The sequence below is a fragment of the Phaenicophaeus curvirostris genome, chromosome 9, assembly GCF_032191515.1.
Source record: "Phaenicophaeus curvirostris isolate KB17595 chromosome 9, BPBGC_Pcur_1.0, whole genome shotgun sequence".
In the NCBI taxonomy this organism is placed as follows: Eukaryota; Metazoa; Chordata; class Aves; order Cuculiformes; family Cuculidae; genus Phaenicophaeus; species Phaenicophaeus curvirostris.
In genome coordinates, this window is record NC_091400.1 from 2,970,286 (window position 1) to 2,986,065 (window position 15,780).

Here is a 15,780-nt window from a genome sequence, read left to right on the forward strand (position 1 = left end):
ATCGCCAAGAAAATTCAATTTCCCAATGAAAGGGCATCTAGAAAATTGCAATGAAGTAAAAAATAGAAAAACTCTATTAAAAAAAAATCATTTTGCCCATAGATCAGATTTCTAAAGCAGCAATCCTTTTGTCTAGTCCTCTCCTTTAATTAATTAATCTTAGTAACATAGTGGTTTTGAGCTAAACAAATGAATTTCTGCCAACCATTTAATAGCACCTCTTCAAAACTTGGTGAAGCTCTTCTGCCAGGTCTTACTTGTCACTGGAGAAGTGCAATTGTTAGCCTATGTTATCCTCCCTCAATCAACAGTCCAAAACTCACTAATGGGCTTTGCATTCTCTATAAAAGAGCATTAGACGAACATTCTCTAAACTCTTTTTTTGTGACAGCTCTTCTAAAGTAACATTTTTTCCCCTTTAACTCTCTTTTCACCGTGGAGAAGATTCAGGGCATTGAATACACCAAGAATTAAGCTTTCGAAGACAGGCAGAGTGCAGGGCTAAAAGCACTGTGTTTCAGGGGTTCTGACTCAGGGAAGGAGACGTACATGCAGGTGCTTAACCCAGCGATGCAGATGTTTGGAGTGGTGGTGCCCTGGCAGCTTTTTCCTCCACTTATGTAGTCGTGACACCTCAACACTTCTGGCAAAGCAGTCCACAACTCACCGTAGGTTTATAGATCCCTTTATGTAGGTTCATTTGAAAGTGTTGGCGCTCTTAGTGGCATCAGCCTCGTGTTATTTACTCTATTTATTTGCAAGATAGGATATCACTTTCATTGCTTGTCTCAGGCAATTCGTAGGCTAAATTAATACTGCATCCATATTTCCTTTCTAAGCAAGACAGAAATACAATAATTGATAGCAAATACTAAACCTTCCTTGAAATTGCATCAGCATAAACTCAGAGAATGTTATGCACAGGTAAATCATCACCATTCATCAACCCGTCTCAGTGAGGGGCACTTATTTTCTGAGTGTGTGGTCACATACTGAGATGATTCCCATTAATTTAGTGACTTTGGGAAGATAAATGTGGCATCTTCTCTTACTGAGAGTGATTTAACAGCCTACAATTGACAGCAGCTTGTCTGCAGACACCTATATCAGACATTCTTGCCCAACAGTGATATCACTTTATTTTTTTTATTCAGAATCTGGTTCAATGTCTTAGTTATAGTTATCACATTAGAAACTTTCAGTGGGTTATAAACTGTTCAGGCTTGGAATAGTACAGAAAGAAGGACTCTTTGCTATGTGAGAACCTTGTAGTGGTGAGATTATTTTTAGTTCTTGAGAAAACAGACAAAATATTACATCAATCTGGGTAGGAATTCACCTAAAAATAGGCATATTCTGATTTTTTTTTTCCTTTTTTTCCTTTATGTTTCTCATACTAGTGACTGTCTTCAAGCACAAACATGAACCAGCTGGAGCTTGGTCTCTGGGAACTATGACACATAACCCTTCAAAGACTTGTCCCTAAACTTTTCATTTCCAACTGTTCAAAATACAACCAATAGATGTGGTAAACCATCCTTCCTCCTCCACCACTACCTTGATCCTGCCTGGTAGGCAATGGTTAGGCAGAATAAGACACCGATCCTAGCAGTAAAACATCTGCACTGTTTGCCTCTTAATACCTAGTTATGTGGTCCATTAGTATTAATAGCATTTACGCATGTATTTCAACAGGACAATTACCCACCCAAGAGTCTCATTCCGTACCACTTCCTGTAGTCTCTGAAGATAATGGGGGGGGAAAAAGCAAATGTAGCACAGCTTTTGCTGTCCAGATAATGCTTACAGTGTAAATTGATGCACTTATCCCTTCAGGGGTTAAAACAGTGCCTGAGATGTGAGTTTGCAGTTGTTCTTAATGGAATCTGAACTCCAGCTAACCACAATAATGTTAACAGTACTAGGAAAGATGTGACAGTAAAATATGGATTGAGCAATTAAACAGGTATTTAAGGCTTCACTGAAAGCTGACACGCTATCACCACCCTAACATACAGAAGAAAAAGCTGGAAACACATTGATGGCATCAATCTATGCCTAAATACTGAGATTTACCATAAGGAATGATAGCATAACAAATGCCAGGCTTGATCGATGTTCAGCAACGTCATTTTTCAAATCATGCAAAAAAAAACCAATGGAACTACCTCACCCTTTAATTAAGCCATTCCTCCCTTCTCAGCAGTAATGCCCCAAAGAGTCTCTCTGCCAAAGGGTTTTTGTCTTGACTAGTAAGATTGAACAACATAAAGAACACACAAAACAAGAAGTTCAAGATGGACATGGATAGATGAATCTATCCTTGTTTTCTGTGTCACATAGGAACAAGGTAGGAGCTGATAGCTCTCCTGCAAAGAAAGCTTTAGTTGGATTTTTGGATCATCCAGTTATTGTGAAACAAAAAAAAAATCCTCATGAGAAATTACTTTTTTCCTGAATATTCTTGGAGAAGAGCCCCACGCAACAGTCAGTGACCAGCACAGGTGCCTCAGGTAGGTAAACTTGGCATAAAGGCTATTCCAGGAGCATTCTAGATAACAGAAAACATCACAGGCACCAAATATGGTCTCAAACATCTATCCTAGAATTAAGCAAAAATGGCAGCCTTCTCATAAAAAAAATATGTATGGAGCTGTAGATATTGTATAGCTAGAAGTGTTTACTTCAAGAGAAGCATGAATATCTCAGTAAGATGAACAGGCAATAAAGGAGATAATAGTCATCTTGCCAATTTAAAATTGATCTGGGGAGAGATTTCTGCTAATAAAATAAACCACATAAAAGTAATTAGCTCTCTCCAAAAGAAACTTTGCCACCCTCTCAAGTATTGTTAGGGTGCTACTTTAAGATTCAATATTAGCTTTGTTAAGCAGAGTAAATTAAGTTACTGGTACATGTTTTGCTTTTCACTCAATATGAAAACATTTGCAGCCTGACACAAAAAGTCAGTTTATACAGAGAACTACAAAAACTAAACACAAAGGTTTACAATTTGGTTATTTTCATGTATTTCTATCATAATTTGCCTGGGAACATACAGCCACATCTGCTGTGGTCACTGCTGCAACTGTAATATAGTGTGTAAATAAAGCCAGGTTAATTTTAAGATAATTAGCTCAACTACAGGCACTTCTTTCTCTGCCACAGTGAAGCCAGAGCTCTGCATGGGCTCCTTTAACTCAGTACTTAATCAGCTCCTAACTTGACTTTTACAACTTACATGGGTCTCTACAGCCACATTGATGATAGTTCAGCTAATTTGAGTTAGCTAATCCAAAACTGCTCTTTTGCCTACATTATACAGCAATTTCTAGCAACTAGATAAGTAGAAATATAAAAATCTTTAGGAGAAAAATCCCATGTTAATCAAACCACTGATGCACTCCATAAATATATAATACATGTTTCGCTGCTTTTAAAATTTGTTTGAAAATTAAGCACTTTTTTTGGCATCAATCTGAGCAAAGGTGTTCAAAAAAGACTGAAATGGACAAAGTTATTTCAAAGAGAGAGAACGAAGTGGGATGTTGATCTAACATTTGTAAGAAACCCATATTTTCTTGGTGAACGCTTCATAATATTTTCATTAACCTCCCTCACACCTTTCAGCTCCACTGAAGGGAGACTAAACAAGCTGTCCATCATTTATTAAATTGCAGGACAAGGGTGCCTCCTCCCATCCTGAAGCTTGTAAGCTCATGCAGTCTGTATGCTTGCCCACCTTCCTTGACTACATCACAGACTTGGCAGGAGCAAGGTGTAAATTTACCTCCTCCCTGGTAGCCCAAATAAATGTATCAGCGCCTTTGCAAAATTACACTGTATTTTCTCTAGGGTTTCGTGACACCTGAGACTGTAAGCTTTAGGTGGATATTATCCAGGAGTCCACCCACACTGTACTTGTACCGTCTGCTTTCCCAGCACAGACATATTACACTTCTGCGAAGTCTCAGACTTCTGTGATCTTTCTAGGTGCTCAGATGTAACCAGACTGAGGGCTTAAAATATTCTCAAAAAACAACATTCCAGAAAATTTTCCAATTTACCATCTGAATTATATGCAGCTTATTTAAAATCTTGTTCCCACCTTTCAGGGTGGTCTTTGCTCTTCTGAGCAAATCTCTTAAAATAAAATACACAAGCAAAACAAGAAACCATGATGCAAACCATTCTCACAGGATATTATGGACTGCAAAGGATAGAGTTGCTTGAACAGATGAGAAAATGGAAGTACTTTTTATACAAAGTGTGATTTTGAGGGAAAAAAAAAAGACACCTAAACATTCTGCATCAAAGAATTAAGAAGAAATAATGTATACAGCATTCAAAACACAACTGGGAGGAAGGGCATTCTGGCTACTGCCCTGAAAACCTCTATTAGTTTTATTCCTTCAGGGCAGATGGTAAAGGAGTCATTGATTTAATTTTCTTAAGGGAGAAGTATGGGGAAAAAATGCAGCATTTTGGCACATCAAGGATTGTACTGGAAAGATATTCATCCATGAGAAAACATCTGCAGTGTGCCATGCAGTTCTAAAGAAATTCCATATGTGTCACTAAATTACGTTTTTCATCTGCAAACATTAAAGGACAAAAGCTGACAATTTTAAGGGCTCAGCTAAAACTTTTTCTTAGATTTTTTTTAGGGAAGGAAGAATACATAGCAATAAGACAGCAAAAATAAACCTATAGTCTGAATTACAGCCAAGATATTGTCTTTCCTGTTACCAGTTTTGTATAGTCTCTAGAGCAACCAAATTGGAAATGTAAGCAGCACTCTTCGAGAGCTTTCTCAAAGGACAGCCAGGACATTTCATGCTGAACCTAAAACCCAAAATCGTACCATGTATTTTTTGCTTCATAGACCTGTCAACACATTTCTAACACATTTATTCATTTGTACTCACATTAAAAGAGTAAATGATGCACACATCAGCCTTCTCAAAGTTATAAAAATACATCTTAAAATCATCAAATGAGTCAAATCAGATATTACAACTGATTTAAAAACAACATTTCAGCATTGTGATTGGAGGCTTGCCTGTTTTAAAGGTAATCAGCCATCTTTGCCTTTTAACATTTGAAGTCTTCCACCTGCAGGCTGTTAGCCTTATTGCTTTGCAAAGAAAGAGTCAAAAAAACTGATAAGTGGAAAATACCATCCTTTTTTGCCAGCCAACAGAAACATCAGATTTGACATGCAAAGCTAGTCAGTATGAAGTAGCTCGGCATGAATTTTCCATTAATTCAGGAATATGCTGTTTGTATGGAAAACTACCGAACTTCAGATCTAGGATTTAAAATGCTGCCGACATATCCGTTCCAGCATATTGCAATGAAACACAAACAGAAATTCAGAGTTTGCTTTTATGAAGGTTATGTAGTGGGAAGAATACTCTTATTTTGTTTTGTTTTAAATTATGTTATTCCTTTGGCTATAATACTAGAAAGAAAATAATATTTTTTTTTCAAAAATACCCTAATTTCACTCTATTCCCACATTACTTGGAAAACTTTTAGGTGTAATATAGATGACGCAAAAATTCCAAAACTTTAGAAAGCCATGAATGAAAATAGAAAATACTTTGGAAAATGAGATGGCAAGTGAGAGTCAGAATTTTATACAAATATCATCAGTATTGGAGAAAACAATAAGCAGTCACTGAAATAAAGAACAACCTTAACTGTTAGATTGCGGAGTGACCAAGATATACTACCCACACATTCATGTCCAAGCCTGTTTGAGCCAGGTGGGTGAGTTGGACAACCCACTGCATCAGATGTCAATAGTAATACAAATTTAGCAATCCTCTATTCAATGTATCACCTGGAAAAAAGGATGGAAGTGGTGTTCACTACTGACACGTTGCACACGGTCTTTAAAATCCAAAGGCTGTGTTCTGGAGCACTGCTGGTTTTTAGTGCTGACTGCCGCAGTGCTACCCAACACAGCACATTTACAGCATGAGCCAGAGGATGGCCATGAGCTTGAAACGTCTCCTGCCATGCCCACAAGGTCTGAACACATTTCAGATCCAGGGGCCTGCATACAGCATCCACATGTCCTGTATCTTCATTAGCCACAGACACATTGCATGAGATTTGTCTGACCTTGCTCAACAAGTTTCATCTAAAAGACTATACAAGCCAGGATCTGTCTTTCTTTTCACAGTAGCAATGTGGCTTAAGAAAAGACCCATAAGTATAAACATTTTTCTTCATGACAGAACCAAAGCAGAGCACAGAATTGCACTTCTAAGTCAGAACCAAATCTTCTTCCTGTTGCCAACAGCCTCATACTGGAAAGTATACCTAGGAGTCCAACTACTAGTCTATCACTGCAGGTCTATGTTGGTGTAACGCTATCCAATAACAAGCTCTAACAGGAGTAACACTGGCATGACTCGGATGTTAGATAGTATCTGACTACACTACTACTAATGAATTTCTGACGTTGGCCATATAAAAGATTCACAACCACCTGAAACATTAGCTGTAGTACGTGCAGAACACTTCTCCTTCAGCAAAGAGCTGGCCGGAGGCTTTTTCATTAGACTCACAATGAAATGTCCTCAAAACATCCCATACCATCAGAAGGGAACGCTTTGCAGAGATATATGGGTCTTCAGAAAATTTTCTATCAAGGAATCTTTATTGGTTTAAGAACGCTAGTATACTATACAATGACAAGAGAATGACCCAGAGCGATTTGAAAATTAAAAAAAAAAAATCTGCTGTGAAACCGAGTACAGAACAGTCTTTGATAAATAACTCAAACTCTTGGAGAGCTAAGAATTAACTACAAGGCAGTGAAACAATTTCTGTCTTAAGAAAGAACATTGAAACCCAGCAAAGGAAGAAATAGCTATATTTTTACATCTAAAGCATAATCACAGCAGCACAGCTCAAATCAGAGAGATCAGAAGGGGAGAGGAAGAAACATCATTTGCTGAGGACTGCTGCCTGCTAGCCTTGCTAGTCGTGCTGAAGGAAGCTCACTGCAAAGGTCAGATCGAAGAGTCTCTAGTCCAGAGAAACAGCTGTGTCTTTGAGCAAATGGATGAGAGGAAATACTTTAGGCTCCTTTTGCCTCTCAGAGTTCAAGGAGTGTCTGGACAATGCTCTTAGTTATATGTTGTATTGTTACACAATCCTGCAAGGAGCAGGCAGTTGGACTCAACGATCCTTGTAGGTCACTTCCAACCCAAGATTCTACAATCAAAGAACTAGCATAACACATAGAGAGGAAGTTTATTACCACTAGCACTGCCTGAAAGGAAAATTTTTTCCTTAAGAAATCTTGGTGACCTCCTTCAGCTGTTTCCTTCAGACACCACACATTTATGAGCAATAAGCATATAGTAGAATTTCCCTAGAGCGCCTGGAATGGTTGGAGGTGCAGTACCAATCAAGAGTGTAGAGAAACAGGGCCCTAGCTTACCAAGGAGCAGTACTGGAAGTCCAGGTGAATTACAAACAACTAAAGAGATCAAACCTGGAAGTTCCTGTACACCCAAACGACCTGGTGTGGGGTGAGGAGACCCACAGGTCAAGCATGGGTGCTGCACATAGTGGTGCCGGAGCATTAATCCTCTACTCAATAGCAAAAGAAGATTTGAATGCACATCACACACCAAGTCCTATTCTGTCACCTACAACTGTGCCATCTGCACGGAAATCTGGAAAACTTACAGCAGGAATCATGCATTGCACACAACACATACAGAAAGAGGTTCCTCTTCCTCACACCGGGGGTCTGGACTTTTACTAAAGCCTTCCTTGATTCTTTCTAGGCAAAAGCCTGTGGCATGGGACAAGAGGGTACTGGGACATTTACTTGGTAACAAAAGTTCTCTGAGCCTTCTCTGCAGCATAAAAACACGTTGCCTTCAAGCCATTTAAGTGGTAAAAGAAAAAGTTGCCTCATTAATTAGAGCCTCCAGAGCATTCCTCATTCCTATATCAAGATATTATAGACTTCATCTTTTTAATTACCACATCTTTTGTCGCAAGTGGTCAAAACTTTCGTTAGCCACCAAAATTTTTTCACTGCTTCATGAAGAACCAAAAACTGAATTTAGTTACTTCATTCAGTTATGGTTAACGTAATTGGCTTCAGATCACAAGACTGCCAAAGCAAAACAGAGAGCATTTCAACCCAATATGCTAGGGAGGCAGAGAAGTTGAAATACTAGAGCAAACTGTGAATTGTTTAATGAAATACAAGGCCAAATCAGAAGCTTGTATTTTGCTACTGGTTTATTATTGCCTTCAAACTCTAAGTTCAGAATATTTTATTAAACCTGAAAATTATTTAGTGGGCCTAATGGTCCCCTCTTCAAAAATCTGAGAGAAATTAACAGGAAAATCTTCTCGGACCATGTGTATCCTTTGCAAATGTTTTGCAGTATGTTGTAATAAATAACTAGCATTCCTGCTGTCCTGTGCAAAAAGAGGTTTTTCAGGTTTTTGTGCCATACATTCAGTTACTAAATTACTCCAAAGTAACTAAATATAATTAAACAGTTAAATGGTGTACAGTATCAAAGAAAGCATAAAAGAGTATCAGGGAACTTCTTTCCCAACTCACTGAATTTCTATTCTCAGTAATAAAACCAGATCGGATCCAGAATTACATCACAAAGCAGTAGTCATGGAAAATAATATTACCAGTGTTTTTATGATTCACACCGTCTAATTTTCAAATTCTCTTGACAGTCCTGCTGTGCCACAAACAGCATTAATGTCACAGAAGAAAAAAAAAAGCCAAACAGATCTTAAGTGCCATTTCTGAGAAAGAAGTATATGAAATTCATAATCTATTATTTTCCAGGCTCAGCCATTGTCAAAAATATATCTGCAGGACAGTAACAAAGTTAATGGATAGTACAGATCTTCAATATTTCTCAAAATAACATGCCACATAAAGTGCAAAACACAACTGACCATAAAAATAAAACTTAAAAGATCCCATACTGACAGTGCTCACTTTATGAAAAAAAAAATTTAATACCACCTTTCCCATGCAATCTGAGTCATGAAAACTGTAAGATGTTGAAGCTACAGTAGGAGGCTAAGATAAATGTAATTAGTTACAGAGTTGTGCCCTTTAACTTGGCTTCAGCAGCAAATAAAATTGGCTCTGAGATAGTTTCTTTCATGCCCTTCCTGTGTGAAGATTTACTCTGTAACCCACTCTAAAGCCAAGGAACTGCTTCGAAAGCAGAGCCTAGTACCAGGCTGCTTTATCATAGATGCTCATCAGAATGGTGCATAAAGAATTAGGCATTCAGCCTTCCCTCCTCCTGCCTGCTCCTCGAGCCTTGGTACTGCCCATTAACACCAGAGTGACCCTATCCCTGAAGCTGAAAGCTGGTCCACAGATAGCATAGAGGAACAGGACATGAAAAAAAGAGCTAGCTATTGATATATTTTGCATATGCTTTAATTACACTATCACTACAGCACACAACAGCAACATCCTTTATAAAGCACCGACAAATGTTATGATAATCAGAAAGCCTAATTAGCAATTCTTACACCACAGGTGGATTTTGTTTGACTCAGCAACAGTTGAAGAGAGAAAAAATTAGAGGGAAAAAGGCTTAAAGGTATTTTTAGTTACAGACAGACAAATCTAACTCTGTAATTAAAAGTATATTTAACATATGTTTGAAATCTGTTCTTCTCAACAAGGGCTCTGTCTCGGGAACGTGCTTCTTAACTCAGTTCTCCTGAAGTTTTTCTGTCATTGACATAACTGGCTTACAGTTTCTCTGGGAATTTTATCCCATGAGAAAAACAACCAAGAGCTAAGATCAAATGCAACTTTAGCTTGGCCAGTTACTCACCATCATAAAACATTTCTGAATAGACATACAATCAGCAGTTATAGTAATATAGTTAACACTCAAATGAAAGCCAGTTACCAATTACCTCAGTAACTAGAAATAAACCTAGTTTTATGCTACAAAATGTTTCCCTGTGGTGGTTTATACAGCTTTCATTCTTAAAGCATCTACAAGATGATCCTAATGCAGTTCCCAGTCGAGACACATCACCAGCTGGATCAGAAATGCGGTCCTGTTAATCCAGAGCAGTTTAGAAAGATGCCCAGGTATACAGCATTGAAATGTTGCTGTTTGATATGAGAGACAGATGTCGTAAAATGGAAGAAAAGCAAATCCAGCCTCAGACTTGGGAGGAATTCTGTGTTTTGTAGCTCAGTACTGTCCCTAGTCTAAACTGGATTGACATATTTTTACATAGACTACCCAGAGCTCTTAAATGAATTTTATTTTCATAAGAAATCAATAGGGAAACTGTTCATGTTATTCTATTTCTTCAGCTCCACCCATGCAGCTGATATGACTCATGATCCTCAAAGCTGTGTCAGCTTTCAGGGACATTAGTACTTTCATCATTCAATTTACTGTAGAACTAGTTATACTGAGATTCAGACACCTGCTTTACAGCTGCGAGATAAATAAGATACTTGACAGCAATTAAGGTAAAACTTTGCTTTGGCATAAATTCTGGAAAACTGCTATTTCCTCAGCCTGTCTTGCTCCCTGAAGAAAACATGAAATGTTAGCAAATTTTAATGACTACTTTTAAGGGGAAATGAGGAAAATTCAGAGAATTATACTTGCAGATTAAAATCTGGTAACCTGAAACTTCTGTAGAGTTATTCTGACAGACTCCCAGAGCTGAAAATGAACCCACTGAACTACAATTTACAATGATTGCCAACTACACTTCTCAAGGATTTTGCACACATGTCAGTTTTTGTTGGATTTAACTTTACTAGAGAGTGGATTAGAACTATTCCGTTTCATTTGGAAAATGCTCAAAAATTCCTCCTTTTTCTCAACAGTGAAAGTTAAAAATGCAAGCTTGATATTTTACAAAATACCTGCTTAGAAAGAGTAGTTCCATAATTTATGTCTGCGTCTTCATCAAAACCACTGGAAATATTCCCTGCTGCACACTCTATATCAATACACAGGACACAAAAGCTCATATACGCATAGATGTACATGGCAGAGCTGACTCTGGAAAGTGGATCACATTAGCTATAATCCTTCATGATGATCTATTAGAGAAGACGTGCCTGCATCTGCTTAGTCTGCATCTATCCCTAGGTGCCCTACAGGCAATGCCCGAAATGACTGGACTTGTTTTCTCTTGATCAGCCTGATCGCATAAACAGGAAAAATGAGTGTTAACAATATCCCTGTAAAAACAAAGCAAAAAAAAAAAAGCTAAAAATAGTGTGAACAGTGGTGTAGCACTAAGAATAATGAAAACAAATCTTTCTAAATGGGTGTTGGGGAGCTGAAACAAAGATAATACACCACATTACATTGGAGTAATGCTGCACATGCCTGTGATGGGGAAGTAATATTAAGCTGATTTAATTAAGCTAGTACAAAAGGCCATGTAGATTGTCCCTTTACCAGGTTTATTTTGGTTTCATTCATGTCAAGCAGAAAAAGGTCTAAGAAAAACTAAACCTATTCCCAAAATTAAAGGAAAAGGTATCTTGGAAAATTTGACATTACTCACCAAAGTGAGCCTGTGTACATGCTAGTTGTTCCATTATGATCAAGAATGTAGAAAAAAATCCAAGAATTTCTATTATCTACCAAACCTGGTACTGTATCTCCGATCCAGAAATGTGTCGGGACTACATGCAAGTCCTAAACAATCAGTATGATTTAGGAGATACCCTTATTATTTTAACTGTGCTTGGTAATATCTACGGTTATAAAGGCTCAAAACAGGGAGCTACCACCCGCCGGCAAATATTGATAGTAACTTTTTAAGTCCTCTCCTTTGATTTTTATCTCTCAAATCACACATTATACTCCCTTATTGCTCAGCTAGTATTTGGCTACCTTTTGGGAAACACCAGCTTGTCGGCTTCAATACCTCTGTCTAAAACCTTGAATCGTCTTTCCTAGTTCTCACAGAAAGCTGTTTCCTAAATTGTGTGGTTTATTAATCTGCTGTATTTCTGGCAAAGCATGCAGACTATAAATAGTTCAGCAGCATCTGGCATTACAAAATATCTGGGAAATACCTGAAGCTGCTCTGAACCATAGCATCTTTTCTCAGCTTTTTCACTGTGGAGAACAAACTTGGCCTCCATTATGCTGATGCAGTGGAATCTCATAATAAAACCCACAAAATCTAAAAGACTGGAACATGCACCGTGAGTTTCCAGTGGCTATTAGCTTAGTCCATGTATTTCTACTCCAAAATGCAAATGGGGTGGGAACATATTACTGTATTTTTAAGCCTTACCGGTAAAAATACTCCCTTAAGAAATTTTCTGGCTAAGCTATGATCCTGTGGTCAGACAAGTCAAATGCTAGACAAATGATGCAAGGAAGACTAGTCTTGGGGCATAACATAATACTGTTTGCTTACATAAACACAAGTCTTATAAAACCTAAATCTCTCTGACAGAAACACAGCAAAGCATTTCAGCTTTGTTTGACATCAGTTTTCTCTCTCCAGAAAATGTAGCCATCTGCATAAAGCACATTCATTGTACACCCCAAACCTCTCCAAGCAGCAGCTTTCAAGATGCTCACTTCAGTGCCAGCCCCCTCCATTTCCCCAAAGTGAGTTCACACAGTCATTGATATATTTACTCTGATTGTATCTCAGCTTACTGCTGCAATACTGCACCAGTGCAAACTCATGAAACGATTCCTGAAACTAGGCAGTTCATCCTTGCAGCTTAGGAAATACCAACATGTGACCCATGACATACATATGTATAGGCAGAATAAGAAATAGGAAACAATACTGCAAAAATAAACCCTAAAACAACCCATCCAGGAATTAAGAATACTTTCATCTGGGGTCAGCTGGTGACATTGGCCTTCCAGGCTTCCATTTATCTGTTGACAGCTAATATACATAGAATCATAGAATAACCAGGTTGGAAGAGACCCACTGGATCATCGAGTCCAACCATTCCTATCAAACACTAAACCATGTCCCTCAGCACCTCGTCCACCCGTGCCTTAAACACCTCCAGGGAAGGTGAATCAACCCCCTCCCTGGGCAGCCTCTGCCAGTGCCCAATGACCCTTTCTGTGAAGAATTTTTTCCTAATGTCCAGCCTAAATCTCCCCTGGCAGAGCTTGAGGCCATTAAGATCAGCACTAAGATTTTGACAAAGTTTCATTTTTTAGGTTATTCCTCCAACAAATCAACTATCAATGTGCTACAGAATTATATTATACAGATTGGTAGCGAGATATGAAAATTTTCCACCACAGTTAAATAACAAGTGCTTTTATCCTACCTTGATGACATGAGTCTTTCTTGATCTTCTGCATCATTTTCCTGTGTAGAGAAAAGAAACAAAGTGTACAAGGCTGGATGTCAGTTCCAGACTTGCTTGGTCCACTGTTTAGTTCTGCTGGCTTTGTTCTATTTTCATTTAACCATTTGTATTTTCTTGTCATAGTCAAGACTGCACCCAATCATTTTCCTAATTTGCAACCCATGTGAGGGGAGCAGGAAGCTCATTAACACAATCCTAGCAGAAACAGCTGGAAGACCCATCAATCTTAAAATATAAAAGTGTGATTTTTAATGACCACTTAATTTGTGGCACTTTTTTACCTATGACAAAGCAGTAAATCAGCAGAAGACAAACTAAAGTGTACTAAGAAAATATCCAGACCACAAAGCCCATCTGTACAGTGCACGTTTTTTAGAAGGAGAGAGCATGAGGAAAGAAAGATGGACAGGACAGGACAGGAAAGGCAAGGGCCTGTTGGGGCAATAAAAGTTGTTAGGTTTTATTTTATGTTTCCTGTTATACAATGGTAAGAAATCCAGACTAACAGGGAGACCTTAGCTGGGATTTGGAAGATTCTTTCCCATGCTCAGATATTCTGACATTGCTGTAGTCTGAGTGCAGTCACTTCTCCCCAAGCAAACTTGGCTCTACAGCTTTTCACAATGACATCATGTAATCCATATGCTAAATTCACTTCTGCCCAGGGTATCTTCAATTTTACACAATTCAAGAGCTATGATAACGCTATACCTGGTAAACACTGTGGCAAACTGAAGATATAAATTAAAGACAACAAGAGTTTTCAGTTGAATAGGGGAGGCACCTGCAAGAAACAGTGAAAGACGTGAGTGGGAAGGATTTTAAAAGAATCTCCGCAAGCCAGCTGGAACTTGCACCATTTAAGACTCAGCTAAGTTTCAGTTTTGAAAAAACCTTAGTGGTACTATTTTAATTTATTTTAAAAGTTGATAAAATTGTGAATCAGATCTTGTGTTATCTGTAGCCCAGACAGGTAGTGATGTAATTGGAAACTGGAAAAACTATTCTGGCTTTGCTGCCTTTTCTACTTTTTATCCTTTCATCCCTTGTGACTTTTCCTGCCTTAGTGTTATATATGAATCTAGAAGATTAGGACATGAAAAATATTCATTATTTTGTAATACAGACAGAAAAGTGTTACTGTACCTGTATCTGCCATGCAGTTATCAAGTAGTGACAAAATAGCCACTACATACCTCACCAGAGCTACCTGGGAAGAACTTGTCATGCACAAAAAGTGATTGAGTAACCTTCTATTAACTACAGCCTCAAGAAACTTTAGAATAGTTATCATAAAAATGGGGAAATTCTAAGTTAGGCCCCAAGTCAGGCAATCAGCCAAATGCTTATGCATACGCTTAACTTTAAGAACTTAAATATGCTAAGCACTTGCTAAGTAGGTTGGCAAGCACCGAGCTGATAAACTAATAAAGCAAAACCTAAACCTTCCACACATACAGATACACACACACAGAGCAGTACGGTGCCTGCCAAGAGGAATATCGTGCATAGCACTACACTACAGTTTCCATTAATTTACATTACTAATACTAATAATGCTGAGGTGAAAAGGAAGGTGATGAGCTCAACGGCTTTTAGATACAGCTCTTTTGTATATGAAAATAAAATTGCAATCTCAGAATCCCAAGCTTTTCACTTTCTTTGCTCTCCACCCAAATACACGCATATAGTTTCTAGTTGCACTATAAATTTCCCCAACCATAAAAAGGAACGGCAGGGTTTTAATCTTGATCCCCAAGTGTACTTGTTCTAACTCTTCAGCACCACAGCGTGCTGTATTTACTAACCAGTATACCTGTCTTAACACTGCAGACACTCCTGGACAGGCAAAATTACTGCTGGGCAGATGGTTGGGACCTCCTGAGGTCTCTCGCATCCTGAGTTATTCTACAATCCTAAACCTGTCAGATCCCATAGCTCTGTGGCTGTTACATATGCCCAGGATGGGAAAGCTGGGTGTCTCCCCAGTCACGTACCACATCACTGCAAACTCCAGTCGCTGAGCACATATCATCCTACCCAATGCAGCAGCCTGATTCCATTCTGGCCTTGCTCCAATATTTTCTTAAACATCTGGGGACTGAATCTACATCTCCCTCTTCCTCTGCAGTGACGACAGTTCCCTCACATTAAAGAGTCAGCATTATTTTTGTTCAAACTCCCTTGAGGATGATCAGCTTTTAATTATCGCATGGCCTTCACTGGAACCATTTCAACAAGGCTTACTCAGTGTTTTCTTCCTGAACTTTGCAATGCAAGCAAAGAAAATAAACTCCCTTTAGAAGTGGCACAACTGTGAACAACACACAGCTTCATTGTTCATTTCATTATACCTGGTTTTTAACTGCACATAGATTTCTGCACAAGAACAA

The 15,780-nt window shown here is 38.4% G+C and overlaps 1 protein-coding gene across 2 annotated transcripts in view; it reads right to left on the reverse strand.

The window, feature by feature from the left end:
* FAM13C (family with sequence similarity 13 member C) overlaps positions 1 to 15,780 on the reverse strand; it is a 113,085-nt gene that overhangs the window by 68,895 nt on the left and 28,410 nt on the right. For both annotated transcript variants that reach the window (XM_069864363.1, XM_069864362.1), the window contains exon 6: positions 13,346 to 13,386. In XM_069864363.1, the coding sequence (XP_069720464.1) occupies positions 13,346 to 13,386 (41 nt within the window). The remainder of the gene's footprint in view (positions 1 to 13,345; positions 13,387 to 15,780) is intronic.